At 41.6% G+C, this 18,797-nt stretch overlaps 1 protein-coding gene across 1 annotated transcript; it reads left to right on the forward strand.

Moving 5' to 3' along the window:
• Nucleotides 1-15,170: 15,170 nt before the first annotated feature.
• On the forward strand, nucleotides 15,171-17,242 carry LOC308621517 (intraflagellar transport protein 70B; the record flags this gene model as incomplete). Its single annotated transcript, XM_081242142.1, has 1 exon — nucleotides 15,171-17,242. One exon carries the CDS (start codon nucleotides 15,171-15,173, stop codon nucleotides 17,169-17,171), a length of 2,001 nt encoding a protein of 666 aa, XP_081098268.1. The 3' UTR covers nucleotides 17,172-17,242.
• Between the last annotated feature and the right edge of the window lie 1,555 nt (nucleotides 17,243-18,797).

Genomic DNA, 18,797 nt, shown 5'->3' on the forward strand with positions numbered 1-18,797 from the left:
TAGGTCCCTCTCTGCTCATCCCAGTATCCTCAGGTGCCACTGCAAGGCACGCCCGACAGAAGCCTTCTTCCCAGGAACCTTATTCAGGGGCTTTAGTGCAATGAGCGACTCTCCTGCAGCTCCATCCTCAGCCTTCCTCTCCATCCTCATTGGGAGACACCAAGCTCCTTGAATTAAGTCATGTTCTCTCTTATTTCTGGGATAGAAGTAAAGGCTGGCCCTTGGAAAGAAAAACCCATCTGTCTCAGTCAGTGAGACTCATAACAAAACACCATAGACTGGGTGGCTTAAACAGCAGAAATTCATTTCTCACTGGCTGGAGGCTGGAAGTCCAAGATCAGTGTGCCAACGTGGTTGGATTCTGCTGAGGACTCTCTTCTTGGCTTGCAGATGGCTGCCTTCTTGCTGTGTCCTCACAAGGTGAAAAGAGAGAAATCTCTCTTCCTCTTCTTATAAGGACACTAATCCCATCATGAGGGTCCTATCCTCATGACCTCATCCAACTCGACCTCCCAAAGGTCCCATCTCCAAATATCATCGCATTTAAGGTTAAGACTTCAACTTATAAATTTTGGGGGGATACAAATATTCGGTTCATAACCATCAAATAGGCTTTGCTTTAGGACTCGACTTAAATGCTACTCCTGCTGGGAGTGTTTCCTAAAATGTCCAAGGCTATGTCTTCTCACAATATCCCATGATTATCATGGTACTTACCACACTGTTTGGCAGCAGTATGTCTTCTCCTACTGGGCTGAACATTTTGAGGGCAGAAACTGTGTTATTCACAGATGGGTCCCTACTACCCAACATAACGCATATAGTAAGTACTTAAATGCCTGTTGCCTTACTGCATTAGTCAGGGTAATGCTAGTTGTTTCAACAAAAACAAAATGTAAGACATAGAAGTGTATTTCTCAGTGCACAGTCCAGTGAAGTTGTTCAGCAGGCAGCCTTAAACAGGGTGATTCAGGGACTCAGATTCCTTCTATCTTGTGGCTCTGCCATCCCCTCGGGCTTTAGAGTACTATTCCAGTCAGCAGATGGGAAAGAAAGGATGGAAATGATACACCTGCTGCCTAATCACTTCTGCCTGGAAATGACATGCTTTTCTTCCAATCATATCCCATTGGTATGAACTGGCCTCAGCTAGGTGCAAAGGATGAGAGGGCAGGGGGAGCAGGCTGAGAAATATGATCCCTAATGGGCAGCTGCTTCCAAACAACTGCCCCTTACTATGGGATGAATGAATGAATGAAATCAAAGATACAGTACAGTGGAAAGAATGCAGGAATGTTGGGACCAAGAGGGAAACCATGTTAAATCTCCAAACACTCTCATTTTATAAAAGCAAGAGTTCCAAAGTAGATAACTGACTGACCCCTGATCACACAACTATTCAGTAGAAGACCTGGGGTTTAAACTCAGGTGACCTTGGTTCTTGCCCTAGTTTGTTGAATGGAAAAGTCACCCCTCCCCATACTTCTCTGAACCTGTTTTGTCATCTGTAAAGTGAAAGTTTTGTACCAAATGCTCCCTAAGATCCAGCCCAGCAAAGGGGCTAAAACTAAGATCTTAGAGGTTTGTTCTGAAAATGGTACAGTTCAGATCCCTGGAATCACACTTCACAACCAATTTAGAAGTGAAAATTTGATCCATCAATCAGCTGTTTTATCTGCACATCCTCTGTTGATCAGAAATCATCCTTCAAAGAAATGAACCACATTGTGAAGGTGTTTAGAATCAGGCAGATGGAACACTGTTTACATGTCTTTATTCATCCAGATGTGGTCTGGGTTTGCACCTGAGGTCAGTGAGCATGGCCTGAATGCCTGTGTCATTCCTCAGGCAGACCTTAGACCATCACAAAGTGAGACTGAGAGTGAGACTGTTGCTCAGTTATTCGAGATAGGAATTTGACGTCTGATGGTATTCTTTTTTCCTTTTTTTTTTTTTTTGCGGTACGCGGGCCTCTCACTGTTGTGGCCTCTCCCGTTGCGGAGCACAGGCTCCGGACGCGCAGGCTCAGCGGCCATGGCTCACAGGCCCAGCCGCTCCACGGCATGTGGGATCCTCCCGGACCGGGGCACGAATCCGTGTCCCCTGCATCGGCAGGCGGACTCTCAACCACTGCGCCACCAGGGAAGCCCTCTTTTTTTTTTTTTTTAATTAATTTTTATTGGAGTATAGTTGCTTTACAATGTTGTTAGTTTTTGCTGTACAGCAAGGTGAATCAGTTATACATATACATATATCCCCTGTTTTTTTAGATTTCCTTCCCATTTAGGTCACCACAGAGCACTGAGTAGAGTTCCTTATGCTATACAACAGGTTCTCATTAGTTATCTTTTTCATACATAGTATATATGTCAACCCCAATCTCCTAATTCATCCCACCCCATTTCCCCTTGGTATCCATAAGTTTGTCCTCTACATCTGTGTCTCTATTTCTGCTTTGCAAATAAGTTCATCTGTACCATTTTTCTAGATTCCACATATAAGCGGTATTATACGATATTTGTTTTTCTCTTTCTTACTTCACTCTGTATGACAGTTTCTAGGTCTATCCACATCTCTGCAAATGGCATTATTTCATTCCTTTATATGGCTGAGTAATATTCCATTGTATATATGTACCATATCTTCTTTATCCATTCCTCTGTTGATGGACACTTAGTCTGCTTCCATGACCTGGCTATTGTAAACAGTGCTGCAGTGAACACTGGGGTGCATGTATCTTTTTGAATTATGGTTTCCTCCAGGTATATGCCCAGGAGTGGGATTGCTGGGTCATATGGTAGTTCTATTTTTAGTTTTTTGAGGACAACTGATGGTATTCTGATTGTTAATACCAACCCTGTTCTTTCTTTTTAAACAGTTCTAACCATACATTTCATGTTATTCAGGTGTGCTCTAAATCTCAAATTTTAAAACAACTGGGTAGAAGAGATAAAAGAGGACTGAATAGCATGCTGACTTCATTAGAAGCCTATTTTAGGAAATAAAAAAAACCTTCAATGATAAAAGTTTTCAAATGAACTTCAAATGGAGACAAACTTACTAGTCATCTTTCAGAAGTTACTGAGAAACTTCAAATGTTTTTTGGCCCCAAGACTTTCTTTTAACTGTAATAACATTTTAGACTCTCATATAGATAAATGACTGAGGCTTTAGTCCTCAAAGTACAAATCAGTAAGAATGTGTCCTCGAACTCTTATTACAAGTTTCTATTTTCAGTTCAACCATTGTATTTCCTCAAGAGAAAATGAAAGGGATCCCGAGTGTCCTGAAGGCTGTATGTTCCCATGCATATATCTCAATAAACATAATCATAGTATCTCTTTATACCTCCCAAACTTCAAGTCCTTTCACTGTGAAATCCTGTTCTGACTTATGTGTCTTACTTCCCTGTCCTATTTCCCTTTCCCTGCTCTGTATCCCTTGAGAAGAATGTCGACTGCCTGAGGATGGCAAAAGAGTGGCACAGAAACAACACTGCTTTAAAAATTACTGGCAAAGCACTCCCTGGTTCCACCTGGCGAGAGGCCCCTGCCCCATCGCCTCCAGCCCACCACTGCCATTCCACACAATTTACCTTCCACCCCAAATAGGGAGCACCAGTCTATAAAGAACAAAGGAAAGAGCAAGCTGTCTAAAGAGTCTTAATTCTTCTTCATGGAAGAAAGCAACGTGGTACTGTTGACCTCCAGGGGTTGGATCAGATGATTTTCCACATGGTTTATTGTGAAAGGTTTTATCGCACATTCACCTCACAGATCCCTCCACAATTTACTTGCCATAAAAATGGCTACCATATGTGGCAGGTTTTAAAACTGTCCACCAGCCAAATGGATTTGCTTCTCATGTGGCCACCCGGAGTGGGCAACTTCTCCTCCACACACCTCAAGAAGGTTCTAAGCGAGTGGGTAGGGTCACCCTGATGAGCTGTAATGAATGTGGCTCCCAGGAGAGGGATGACAGACTCTGCCTCCACGACCCTCAGAGACACATCTTGGTTACCATGTCTCTTCTATTACGGGCGGCTGTTTTCTTTGCTTGCTTTTCTTCTTTGGGAGGTGAATTTTTAAAAACATTTCTCTGTAGGTCATAAAACACTTGTATTCCTAGATTCCATGAAGGCAGAATGAACCAACATGGCCCACAGCCACTATCTCAGTGGGCTATACCAATCCTCACACTCTCCCAAGTGTTCTCATTTATAAGCTACCAACATTACTCACCTATCTGTTAAAAACACAGGGAGAGAGATTTATCGTGATTTACTAGAAGCAATGCAGTTGTTTCCTTAGCAGGAAGTCATTGTCCATACATCCATTAGCTAGTAACAATACTAAAAAAAAAAAAAAATCATATACATGGATGCACTTCTCTTTACATAACAGATGCTACTTCTCAAAGCGAGACAGCCTATTGAGAAATCCTTCAAGATCGAGTTAATTCATGCCTCCTCCATAGACCCAATAATCAGGTGTGATTTCTCTCTTGACCTCTCTTCTGTCACTTGTCATAGTGTCCCCTAGCTATTCCTGGGGGACCCAAAAGGCAGCCTCATAGGGGTCTGAGAACCAGCCTGTTAACAGCAGTGCCCCATCTTTCTTCAGTAGTGCTTCTCCCTCCTGCTGTACAACCCAGCCTGGAGAGGATACTTCTCATCAGAAGAACACCATTATCTGTCGCTGGGTGCCAGCAAGATTTCCCATACTGCAGGCACCAGAAGGAAGCTGGAGAAGGTCAGGGAAGGCGGACGGCCTCCTCCTGTTCCCTCAGAGCCTTGTCTTGTCAACTGGCTTGGGAATTTCCATCTAGGCCCAATAAAATTTCTCGTGAGAAGCTCCATCAGCTTCTGATCTTCATCCCTCTTTCCATAATGGCTTTAAATTGATCCAAAGGACCATGGAGGGTCCCTCCATCCGTCATCCTCTTGGCCCAACCGGCATTTTTTTTTTTTTTTTTTTTTGCATTACACGGGCCTCTCACTTTTGTGGCCTCTCCCGTTGCGGAGCACAGGCTCCGGACGCGCAGGCTCAGCGGCCATGGCTCACGGGCCCAGCCGCTCCACGGCATGTGGGATCTTCCCGGACCGGGGCACGAACCCGTGTCCCCTGCATCGGCAGGCGGACTCTCAACCACTGCGCCACCAGGGAAGCCCCCAACTGGCATTTTTGATCCCCATCTCTCTCCCCTTTAATAACAGCAAGGGGGAGGGAAACATTGTTTTAGAAGTTAGTAGCAGAACTCACCAGGTAGAGACTTGCCTTTTGTTTACCAAGATAAGCCACTTTGGTTAAGCAAAATGGTCCTTAGGACATAGGTGGGATGGAGACAAGAAGGTTTATAAAGTGAGAAGAATTTTTGAGTTTACAGGAGCAGTGCTGGAGGAAGAGGGGGCCTGGGAAAGGGGATAAACTAGGAGAGATGAGAAGGGATGGCCCAGCAAGAGAGGGGAGTCTATGACTCAAGGAAAAGAGAAAGTGAGTGAGAAACTCACAGTGAAGGATATGACAAATGGACTTTTTAGAATAGGAATTATTAATGTTTTCAATATAAAGTTGTTTATTCTGCCATGGACATCAGTGTTATATTAAAAGGAGCTCGATTAAATTCACTCAATGAAACAAGCTATAGGTTTAAAAATAATGATTATTAATTAATAAAGATCATTTAAGTTAGTTCAACATATCAAAATATGTTACATATATAGGCACCCAAATAAACTGAAGTTCTTCTTCACACACAGCTACACATTGTACCTAGGGTATGAGACAGGGTTTCACAGCTTCTCTTTAACACAATTACTCTCACATACACCCCCCTCCTAATTGTTACTCCTACTCAGTACCTGGTGGGAATGGTATTTGGGAGAGAGTAAGGAAAATGAGTGTATTCCATATTTGTATAGCTATAAGACCTAAAGAGGGGATATGCAGCAAGAAGTAATACGTAAGAGAAATCAAGAATTCAGGGAAAGTGAAAAATCTATAAAATACTGGGGTGGGGTAGAGTTGCCAGATAAAATACAGAATGCCCAGTTAAATCTGAATTTCAGATAAACAAATGACTTTTTAAGTTATGTCCCTGTAGTTTTATTTGCAAAAGCGGGCAGACCTAGAGTAAGGGAATGCTGGACTACGTAAAAAACATTTTATATGTCACAGAAGAGTACGGCTTGGGTACAGTGAATGTCTGGGTTAAATAATATTGTACATTTCAGAGGCACTGTATTTAGAGTCAGGCTCAAAGCCCTTCACAAACTTGTATCAGTTACATGGTTTTTCAGACTACGAAACACATGATGTGAATATTCTCTCTCAACATCAACACTAGCCATAAAGACTTCAAGGAGGTTCTAACACCACTGTCTTACTAATTGTCTAAAAAAACTAGCTATTCTATCTCTAAAGGGAATTGTTATTTAGACCCTTCAACTTACAGAGAAACTACTCACTAGAGAGGCAAGTGAATAGCTTGTCCTTCAGCTCCCTACATATAGGGTCAACAGAATGAAATGTAGCCTGGGGACTCTTACCTAACAAAACTAGGCCAGCTGAGTCACCAAATAATCAAGTGAGGCCCTTACTACCTGGCTTTATCAGGCAATAACAATCACGCTTTTAAAATGTCCAAATTTTGTTTTACAAAAGATCTAAGCTATCCACAGAGGCAATGTGAAACAACAGGAAATACTTTTCAATTTAAAAAAAGGTTATTACAAATGTGCTTAATAAAATACAAGGTAAATGTACTTAATAAAGTTACAGCTTAACGTGCAATGTGGGGAACCTGTTTCATTTTTATTAAAGCTGGACTTATTGCTTTGGTTTATTGGTTTATGTTCTCAGAACTTAATTTAGACTCTAGATGATTTGCCCAAAGGAAAGCAGCTGGGTCAGCTGTGCGTTGGACTATACAAGCCAAGGGGTTGTAATATAGGTATTAACTAATCTTGGCCTGTGCCAGCATCCCCCAAACATACACAAAACATTCAAAAAAATACCTTTCTAACTTATTCCTAATTTCAACAGGATGAACTTTCTACAAACATACCATGTGCTTTTCTTTTCACCTTTGCACTGAAATTCTACCTCTCTCTCTCTCTCATATCTGTTAGCTTAAATCCTACCCATCCATTAAGGCTTCTCTACAGTATCACCCCACTTCTCTAGCCTGTCAGCTCTCAATGGGGCTGCACTACTCTAATGGGGCATTTTGAATATTTGTGGGGATGTTCTTCTGGTGTTGGCCTGACCAACCACTTAAACATATTAAACTGCATACTATTTTACTATAAGTCATTTTTCTTTTATTTCTTTAAATTATAGTAGGGATATTATGTTGATTTTTAAAAATTAAGTGTGTAAGGAAAGATAAGGGACCAAGAATAGCCATGACACTTCACTTCTGAAAAAGGAAAGTATAGAGGGGGTATTTCCCCAACCATATTTGGATTTTTAACGGAGCTACAGAAATTAAGAAAATGTTATGTTGGTCCAAAACTTGATAAACTGACAACGGAATAGAACAGAGAGCCCAGAAACAGGCCTATGCATATATGTAACTTTGTATATTATAGAAGAGGCATGTCAAATTGAGGTGGACTGAGAGACTGTTCAATAAATGGACCTGAGAAAGAAGGGTTATCCATTTTGGAAAAAAATCAAATTGAATCTCTTCCTCACATCATAAATAAAAACCAACTCCAGATGTATTAACAATTTAAGTGCAGAAACAAAACTTAAAAAAATATGTGAATAGAATTTAGCCATGGAGTAAGGAAAAGTTTTTTTTTTGCGGTACGCGGGCCTCTCACTGTTGTGGCCTCTCCCGTTGCGGAGCACAGGCTCCGGACGCGCAGGCTCAGCGGCCATGGCTCACGGTCCCAGCCGCTCCGCGGCATATGGGATCTTCTGGGACCGGGGCACGAACCCATGTCCCCTGCATCGGCAGGCGGACTCTCAACCACTGCGCCACCAGGGAAGCCCAGGAAAAGTTTTTAAAACAAAAATAAAAAGCATTGACTGCAAAAGGAAAAATTAATAAATTTGATGACATTAAATTTAGTACTTTATCTTAAAGAAAGTGAAACATTACAAACCGGAAGAAGATGTTTGCAATTCACATAACTGATAAAGGATTAGTATCATGAGTATATAAAGAGCTCCTAAATATCAATTTCAAAAAACACACACTAACAACCTAGTAGAAAAATGAGCAAAAGACAAGACCAGGCTTTTCACAAAAGAGAAACTACATATGGCCAATAAACATAAATTCTAACAATATGAAGTATTAGAGATAATATAAATTTATAGAATCTTTTATACACTGCTGGTGGGAATTAAATTAGAGCAACTATTGCAGAAAACTACTAAAGTTTTATCTACTAAGGTTAAACATGCCAATACCCTAATGACACAATAATTCCACCTCTAGGTTTATATACAGGAAAACTCCTGACATGTATACCAAGACACATGTACAGAAATGTCCACAGCAGTACTTTTCAAACAGTAACTATTTAGAAACAACCCAAATGCCCATCAACAGAAGAGTGAGTAAGTCATGGAATATTCACACAATGTTATACAGTAGAGCAGTTAAAACCACTGAACCACACTGCCACATGGAATGATATGGATTAATCTCAGAATTACAACATTAACTGAAGAGTATATGCTACGTGAACTTTTTTCATAAGGCTAAAACAATTAAAATAAAAATATGTTCAAAAATGCATACAGATTCAATGAAATTATGTAAAAAGGGAAACAAGACAATGACCAATATGGAATTCAGGGTAATGGTTACCCAGGACAAGGGACACAGAAGGATGGTTCAGGAGCCATCTGCATCTCTAGAGTCAGATGTAGGTTATGGTAAAGGTCCTATCTTTTCTGTTGGGGGGCGGTTTCACTGGTAATTATTACATTATTTAAAATAACTAGCTAAACAAATAGAAGACTAGATGGGGACCATACATAGATCACTAATGGAGAGTGTGTCAACGATCAAGGATTATGATTAGTCAGCTCATGCACCTACAGTTTAAAAGAAAGATGAAAGGAAAGAAGGAAGTAAAGAAAAATGAGGACAAAAGAGAAAACAAATTATGTGTGCAGGATGTTATATATGATACATTTTATATATTATATATAAACTTCATCTCAAAATAGTAAAGAGGGCTTTGGAAGATATTTGTTATAAAAGGGAGGAGCAAGGTACCTGACAGGGTTGCAAAACACTGCTCTAGCCAAATGAGGGTTCATTTTTATTATAAATTCTGACCCTCCATGTCATGTTATATCACTCTTAAGGCACTGCATATATCGCCTGGGTTGTGATTTTTTTTAAATGTATTTTTAGTGTCTCCCCTGGACTGTATGTATGTTTCTTGAAGGTTCTGAATTCTCCACAATGTACAGTGCCTTGGGTAGAGTAAGCACTCATTAATTTGTCGAAATAACAAAATATACTACTTAACTTGGTACTTTAATTTCTTGAAGAATCAGGTTCAATGAAGACACTAATTTATGCCAGATAACTGCCCTCCACATCCTGGAGTTTATCAGGCACTCAGGAATACAGCATCTGAAGTATCAGGAGAACGTCTACTCCTGGATGGCAGATGTTTAACTCAGTAATTTTGGTCCATACTTGTTTAAGCCTGAAATACTCTAATTTAAAGATTCCCAAGGAATCTCGATAGCTCCATTTATGTAATAATAATAGATAAAGTGTATTAAGTATTTACTATGGGCCAGATGCTTTGTATTATCTTGAACAAAGAAATTATTTTGGTCTCTTTTACCCATAAGGGAACCATGATACAGTGAGGTTAAGAACCTTTTCCATGTCTACATTGTTGGTGATGGCAGAACAGTGATTTGACTTCAGGTAGTTTTATACCAAATTAGCCTCTTTCAAATATGTTATGCCAGGGTTGCCAAGGCCAGAGAAGAACAAAACCTAGAAGTTAAAGGCTTAATGGGGTCCCCACAGTAAAACTCTGAAATAAGAAGGGAGATAAAATGCCTTGAAATCTTTGGAAGAGTTCTAGGAAGAGATGAGGGGAAGCCATTTAGGAGAAGTGTTGCAGATCCAGGAGAGAGATGGTGGTGGCAGAAACCAGAGCAATGGTAGTAGAAATTAGAGAGAAGTATAGAGAGTTGAGATATTTCAGAAGCAGAACTGTCAGAACTTGATTCTTTGGACCAGGGGAATGTGGGAGCAGGAGGCTTGAAGGACAGGTTTGGTTTCTGAGTTGGTCTCTTAGTCCACCAGCACAGGCCCTTGGGTGTGTGTTCCATAACTCTCAACGGAGAAAGCCTTAAAAACTAGTACACTACTTTTCAGACAATTGGATAGCTGGTTATCAACACCATCATGGGTGGCTCTCTGATGGAAAAACATTTTGGAGGCTTTGCAAGCCAGAAAATGTGTTCAGAGGCTGATGACATTCTTCTTTTAGGAATATCATCTTCTGACCACAGATTCAAAGACTTTCCCCATCCAATTTATTATTTTCATAGCTGTACTGCAGAAATGAAAACAAGCATAGACAGAATATATCTGACTATGAAAGGTACCAGTCTTGGAAGAAAGAAGTGATATTACGAATCATTTCTTGCCTCTTGTAAATGAGAGGAATGAAAAATGCTCAAGTGATCTGATTTAGGTAACAGTGCATTCCACAGCACACTCCAACTGCAGGGAATGAATTTTTCAATGGCAGTACCCAAAATTGTGTGTTCTCTGCTAATTCCTTTTTATAAATCATAATGTTATTGTGTTCTGCCTAATAAATTAGTTTGGATAATAACACCATAAGCCTTGAAATAGAAACCCATTTGATCAGAAGCAAGATAAATCAAGAAGAAAATATATTACCATCTAAAATATTAATACAGCTGGAACTATCAGAGAAAAAAGATTAAGCTCTCAATGAGGTTAAATTTCTCACCATCTGAGCATAAACGTTCCCAAGTGTTGATTCAGCATACAGTCTTTTCCAAAAGCCTTAAAAGATTGAACAGTTGCTCCTAAAGGTCAGTGAACTACATCACATATTTGGCACTAATTTATTCTTTTCTTCCCTGATTATAGGTTGGGGGGTGGTGAGAGGTGAGAGGTGGTGGAAGAAGGGTCGGTTTTATCATCACCAATGGACACACGGGGACAAAAAATAAAGCTGGACTCCAGAGGAAGCAAGGAAGCTAAGCCTCTCAATCTGCCATCCTGCACAGAATGGCCTGAAATGAATAGGAGACAGAAATAACAACTTGGAAAATGATTTTGCAGAAGGTCTTCCTTTATCATAGAAGATGTTTAACCACAGCTGTGGTTGAAACACTCATAGAAAAACAATGTTTGTCAAAAAGATGTGGCTATTTTTACAAGATAAATAAAACAATCATTTCCAATTAGTTTTAAAAGAGAATGCCAAATAGAATATACATGGGGTTTGATCATCTCACACTTTGATAGGCAGACACATAAGCACGTTAAGAACCAAACATCATGCTTTTAGCCCCTATACATTTTGCCCAAATGGAATTCTCCTACATGGTAAACATGTCTCCTGTTATGCAACAAAATCCACCCTGAGCCCAACACCATTTTTCCAAAGTCTAATTTCTTTCAATAGGCACTAAATCTTTTTATTGCAACCACCAAATGCTTTCTTATTGCTAGAAATGGTACACTAACTTTTTTGATACATGCTCCGGCTTTCCAAGATTCTGTTGGAAACAAAATGATCCTTTATGACATTTTATAATAGTCCACCCCATTTACTGCTTTCCAGAATTTCTATCATTAATTAAAGGGCCTTCTTTCACCATCCCCCTCCCAAAAAACCCTAATCTATTCCCCAACTGCCTGCCATAGACTAAATAAAAGTCAGTCTACCACAGCAGCAGGGACGGTCATGCCAATTTCACAGCGTGATTTGTGCACTCATTTCATTTTGAAAATGACCCTGCCCTCCATCTGTCTAAGCCGAATGTCCTGCTTTTTCCAAGCCAGGCCTCAGGAGCAGCAGCACATGAAATAAGGAGGAAGGCACAGAACGTCTCCCTCCTGCCCGCTTCAGCAGCCACACTCACAGACACAAAGAGGGGAACCTCAACTGATGCCTGTAGGGACTGGAGAAATATGGGGGACAGCAGAGATTCCTTCTATTTTGCTTACATCCCCAAGAAGCATTTGAAGGTGAATGCTTTCATGATGCAAATACAACTCTGAAAATCAGACTGAAACACTAAACATATAAAAGGCAATTTCCAGTTTTCATGTTCTGTCTTCTTGATTTATTAACAACTTACCCAAAGTAACATCTCAATATAAAAAAACCTAAAATAAGTAAGGATTTTAAAAGATTGAGCCTTTTAGATAATTTTTTCCCCTAGAGCTAAGTGTCAATCAGGCGAGCATAAAGGAGAAGACACCCTATTCCTTGATCATTCAGCAGCACTCGGTGCATCCCTCAAACCATGTACCTCTTTAGGTTGAAGACCAGAAACAGCTGCAGCCAGAGAATAAGAAGCCTCGAAGTCAGATTACAGTGGTCTTGCTCACCTGTTTTCTCTGGGAATCTTGCGTGGCCCACTCAACCCCTTTGGAATGGGTGCAGTTTGTCCCTTTCTTGGTATTCATGCAGTGGAAGGTTCCTTGTCCAGTCTCAGAATTCAGAAAAACACAGCTTTGGCAACCTTCGCAGCAAGGGAGAAGAATGTATGAGTACATGAAGTCAATCGCTTGACAGTGTAGCATTCAGATGCCCTACTGAAGTCTCTTTTTAGCTCTAACAGGTGACTAGGGATTTCACCACCTCCCACTTATCACTTCCTAACATCTGCTCACAGTTGCAACTCAGGGAAGGAAGTTCAAATTCTGCTACCCTAACCAAGTTGCTTGATTGTTTTAATGGGAAAATAAAAACCAAGAAAGCAAGACACTAGTGTTCCTTCAAAGCTGGGCCCTTATGTGATACATAGATTGAATTAATTCATCAGTCACTATCTCCTAATGAACTTAGCTTTTGGATTTCATGGTTTAGCTGCTTCTTTTCTCCATCTGTGATATGTAGAATACAGGCTGATTATTAAGATTAGAGATAATATGTGTGAATAGTCTAAGAGAGTGTCATGCAATAAATATGCCTGATGTTGGCTCTAAAATGTATATACAGAAAAGATTTATAGGTAGCAATACTATTAAGGAGGCAGATCATGGATTTGCATTGAAGTCTTTAATTATATAGCAAAGACATGCTTTTAGTTGAACTATGTTTATCCTGGGTGGTAGCAAGGTCTATGAAAGACCCTCACCTCAGGCCACCAGTGGAGGAACTGCATATGACAAATATTCATAAATTACAGCTAATTTTATTATCTTGAAAACTGCACACATACTACCTCACTGGGATAAGCCAGTTTTGTCTTTTGCTATCTTGTCTGCTTCTCTAATTCTTGACTGAAAAATTGTATTCATTTCCCCCAAATTCTGTAGTCTCCAGATAAGTCTAAACAACAGGTATTTTTTCTAATTAGTGATCCAATATAATTTTATAGGATAATTAAGTCCCTAGTTTTTCACTGCCCCATAATGGGCACTATTAAATTCAAAAGAATTTATACAAAAATAGCCCCCAAGGTAGTACCATGGAATCTAGAGCATCTATTCCAAATACATGACAAAGGAACAAAAGAAAATCCAGAATGGTTTCTTGTACAGTGCAGCAAATTTCCACAGAGATCTTCAAACTAAGAATCTGAGGGGGAAAAAAATTAAAGTGTAGGAAAATTTTCTTTTTATTTTAATTGAAGGAAAAGCCACTGTTTATCAGCATAACAATATCCAAAAACATTATTAAAGCCCGACAAGTACAGGCTGGATGTCTCACACACACACACACACACACATCAGAGACTAAGTAGGTTGGAGAGGTAAAAGAGTAACAGTACACAGAAAAAGGAACACTTTGGGTCGTGCTTCCTCCTCCCCTCCACCCTTCTTGGAAAACACGAGGTCATGGATTTCTCCAATGTTTCTACCTCGCAGTGAAATTTGGAGGATCAAGGCAGTATGTAGGGCCAAGTTTAAATGCTAATATGAACTCAGTAACATTTGTAGTTTTGGAAAAGGGCGGTGGGGTGAGATGCAGAGGCGCTTGGAACTAAAGCCAAACCTCTCCAAATACCAGATAAAATCCAAAGCATTCTTTCCTGCTGTCAACCTCTGGAAACGACAGAATAAGAACTCCTGGTCGCTGTACTTTTTTTTTTTTTTTTTTTTTTTTTGCAGTACGCGGGCCTCTCACTGTCGTGGCCTCTCCCGTTGCGGAGCACAGGCTCCGGACGCGCAGGCCCAGCGGCCATGGCTCCCGGGCCCAGCCGCTCCGCGGCATGTGGGATCTTCCCGGCCGGGGGCACGAACCCGTGGCCCCTGCGTCGGCAGGCGGACTCTCAACCACTGCGCCACCAGGGAAGTCCCGCTGTACTATTTTGTTCTTAGGAAGTGTGCCCTCGGAGCGGCTCAAAGACAGAAGCTCTACTCTAATTCTGGGAGAATACGAAGCTGACATTCATTCCTCTTTACCCATTCCCGTTTCTTTCACTAAAATAACGTGGAACGACAATATTTGTATGTATTGCACAGTGCATAAGGCTCAAAAACGGAAGGGACTTCGGACCATAAACCTTCCTCCCCAGCGCCAGGGACCGAGGTGACACAACAATCCTTATTTACCATACGAAGGGAAGGCGACCCCGCGACCTCACCCGTGGGTCCGTGCGGCAGAGACTACGCCTCCCAGCATGCAGCACGACCACGTCCCGACGCCGGCGCCACCGGACCGATGCATGCCGGGAAGTAGAGTTTTTCCGTCTCCGAACGGCCCGGAGTTTCCTCTGCCCTCTAACGCCGCTCACACTCTGCAGTCTTCAGAGGCCAGGCCAGTAATAGGTACACTCATATTCGTGACTGTTTTAAACCCCAGGTTGGTCGTTCCGCTGCAAAGTAACTTTGGGAGCAAGCAAAAAAAAAAAAAAAAAAAAAAAAAAGCCCAGAAAACCCACAACATTCTTTGCAGTCCTACGTTTCTGGTTGGCTGGTTGCCGTGGTAACGAGCACACACAACCACAGCAGCGGTTATGGCAGGGCTGGGCGGTGCGCAGATCCCCGACGGGGAATACACCGCGGTCGTGTACCGGCTCATTCGGGATGCCCGCTACGCCGAGGCCGTGCAGCTGCTGGGCGGAGAGCTCCAGCGGAGCCCGAGGAGCCGCGCCGGCCTGTCGCTGCTGGGCTACTGCTACTACCGCCTGCAGGAGTTCGCGCTGGCCGCCGAGTGCTATGAGCAGCTGGGCCAGCTGCACCCGGAGCTGGAGCAGTACCGCCTGTACCAGGCCCAGGCCCTGTACAAGGCCTGCCTTTACCCAGAGGCCACCCGCGTCGCCTTCCTCCTCCTGGACAACCCCGCCTACCACAATCGGGTCCTCCGTCTCCAAGCCGCGATCAAGTACAGCGAGGGCGATCTGCCCGGGGCCAGGAGCCTGGTGGAGCAGCTACTGAGTGGGGAAGGAGGAGGAGAAGACAGCGGGGGCGAGAACGAGCTCGATGGCCAGGTCAACCTGGGCTGTTTGCTCTACAAGGAGGGACATTATGAAGCCGCGTGTTCCAAGTTCTCTGCTGCCTTACAGGCTTCGGGCTACCGGCCTGACCTTTCCTACAACCTGGCTTTGGCCTATTACAGCAGCCGGCAGTATGCATCCGCGCTGAAGCATATCGCCGACATTATTGAGCGTGGCATCCGCCAGCACCCAGAGCTGGGTGTGGGCATGACCACTGAGGGCATTGATGTTCGAAGTGTTGGCAACACCTTAGTCCTTCACCAGACTGCTCTGGTGGAAGCCTTCAACCTTAAGGCCGCCATAGAATACCAACTGAGAAACTATGAGGCGGCCCAGGAAGCCCTCACGGATATGCCTCCGAGGGCAGAGGAAGAGTTAGACCCCGTGACCCTGCACAACCAGGCGCTAATGAACATGGATGCCAGGCCTACAGAAGGGTTTGAGAAGCTACAGTTTTTGCTCCAACAGAATCCCTTTCCCCCAGAGACCTTTGGCAACCTGTTGCTGCTCTACTGTAAATATGAGTATTTTGACCTGGCAGCAGATGTCCTGGCAGAGAATGCCCATTTGACTTACAAGTTCCTCACACCCTATCTCTATGACTTCTTGGATGCCACGATCACTTGCCAGACAGCTCCTGAAGAGGCTTTCATTAAGCTTGATGGGCTAGCAGGGATGCTGACTGAACAGCTCTGGAAACTAACCATACAAGTGCAGGAAGCAAGACACAATAGAGATGATGAAACTGTCAAAAAGGTAGTGAATGAATATGATGACACCCTTGAGAAGTATATTCCCGTGCTGATGGCCCAGGCCAAAATCTACTGGAACCTTGAAAATTATCCAGTGGTGGAAAAGATCTTCCGCAAATCTGTGGAATTCTGTAATGACCATGATGTGTGGAAGCTGAATGTGGCTCATGTTCTGTTCATGCAGGAAAACAAATACAAAGAAGCCATAGGTTTTTATGAGCCCATAGTCAAGAAGCATTATGACAACATCCTGAATGTCAGTGCTATTGTGCTGGCTAACCTGTGTGTTTCATATATTATGACAAGTCAAAACGAAGAAGCCGAGGAGTTGATGAGGAAGATTGAAAAGGAGGAAGAGCAGCTCTCCTATGAGGACCCAGATAAGAAAATCTACCATCTCTGCATTGTGAATCTGGTGATAGGGACGCTCTATTGTGCCAAGGGAAATTATGACTTTGGTATTTCTCGGGTTATCAAAAGCTTGGAACCTTATAATAAAAAACTGGGAACTGATACCTGGTATTATGCCAAAAGATGCTTCCTGTCATTACTAGAAAACATGTCAAAACACATGATTGTGCTTCGTGACAGTGTTATTCAAGAATGTGTCCAGTTTCTAGAACATTGTGAACTTTATGGCAGAAACATACCTGCTGTTATTGAACAACCCCTGGAAGAAGAAAGAATGCATATTGGAAAGAATACAGTCACTTATGAATCCAGACAATTAAAAGCTTTGATTTATGAGATTATAGGATGGAATATGTAGTAATATCTGACAGTGGCCTTATCATCATGGCTTTACATCTGTTTTTCACTCTGTTTTATCTGTAGTTAGCTATTAGCCTCTTTAGATTTATTACATGTTGAACTTTGTAAACTTTAAAATTATAAAAATAACTAATATTTTGTTTTTAAAATCTTCACAAAGTGAAATATAAGAACTTTGACACCTAGAAAGACTTATGAAAAATTCAAAACTGCATGGGGACACTATTTCTATTAGAAATTGTTAGCACCTATGTTCCATCTCCTTTGTTATCATTTGTACTTTGTGCATTTTGAAAGTCCCCTGCACAAGGATTATGTTATCCAGGGATTTGGCACTATCAGGCCCAGAACTCAGTAGTTAAGGTATAGGATTTCTAGGCTTTTAATAAGAACCTCAGGGATTGTGTGTCCTATCCTCACAGCCTACCCTCATTATTATATTAATTTTAATGCATACATATTATATAGCATTTAGGGTGTTTTGTCAGGGTTTTTCAATATAAATGTAATGCTTTATATAACCAAAATACATTATAAATGTTTGGTGTTTTTTTTTTTTTTTCAAACATTCAAGAGTCACTGTGAGATCTTATGCCCTTAACAAAATTATGGTGCTGTGGTTTAGAGACAATAAACAATTGTCAAAGCAAGAATTTTACATGGTTTTCTTTTGTTCCATTTGTTAATAATTTGAATACATGAACAAGATATATTTACTGTTTTTTCATAACTGTGCTCTCATTTAACAATGAGGAATAGCAGAGGTATCATGAGAACTCTTTTCTTAATTCCTACCTTTGTGTTTGCAATTTAGGATATGTTAATGCTGGAGTTGTTTCTGTGTGGTGGCCTCTCAGGTAAGGAAAAATCTAAACTATTCCCATGACCCCACCAAACTTCTCTCCCACCTCCATCACTGATGAAAAGTTCGATTCTGAAACCTCATCTGGTAGATTCATAATGCTAGGCCATGCCCACAACCCTTCCAATGAAAACCCCACTCATTCTGCTTAGGCATTTTTATTTTCTGAACCATACAAGAGCTTTACTATTTGTTTCCCCACCCCTTTTCTCTCCATAAATCAACCCCAACTCGACCTGACTTAGAGAAAAACAAAGTAGCTTGAATTACATGAAATTGCTGATTTTGGAAGTGTTTGAACTACAAAACTAGCATTTTTTTATGGTTCAACCTAATAGCATTCTACTGAAAGATAGTGAACCCCTGCCATGATGAGATGATGATTTCTTTCCTTCAAGGAGAAATCACTTAGCCACATAGGTACCCAGACAGGGACTCACATAGGTACTCAGCATAAATCCTCCGTAGCATGACCTCCTGGGGGCTCAAATTCTATTAGATCTATCAGAAAATGTGGCTTATTATGAAGTCCAATGGTTTTGAATTTATAGCACTTTTCATCTAATTATGTAAGCTGATACCATTTACCACTGATGTTTGAGCCCACACTGGGAGGACAATCAGTGTTTAATGACCTCTTCAGTGCATCCCTTAGCACAATTCCATCACTGGGAGATGTTCTTTAACAACTTTTGTACTAAAAGTGTTGCTGCTTCTTTGTGCAGTAGCTCTGTGCACTCTCAATCTTCATAGCCCCTTAAG

The sequence above is a fragment of the Mesoplodon bidens genome (assembly GCF_964165515.1).
Source record: "Mesoplodon bidens genome assembly, chromosome: 8".
Lineage (NCBI taxonomy): Eukaryota > Metazoa > Chordata > Mammalia > Artiodactyla > Ziphiidae > Mesoplodon > Mesoplodon bidens.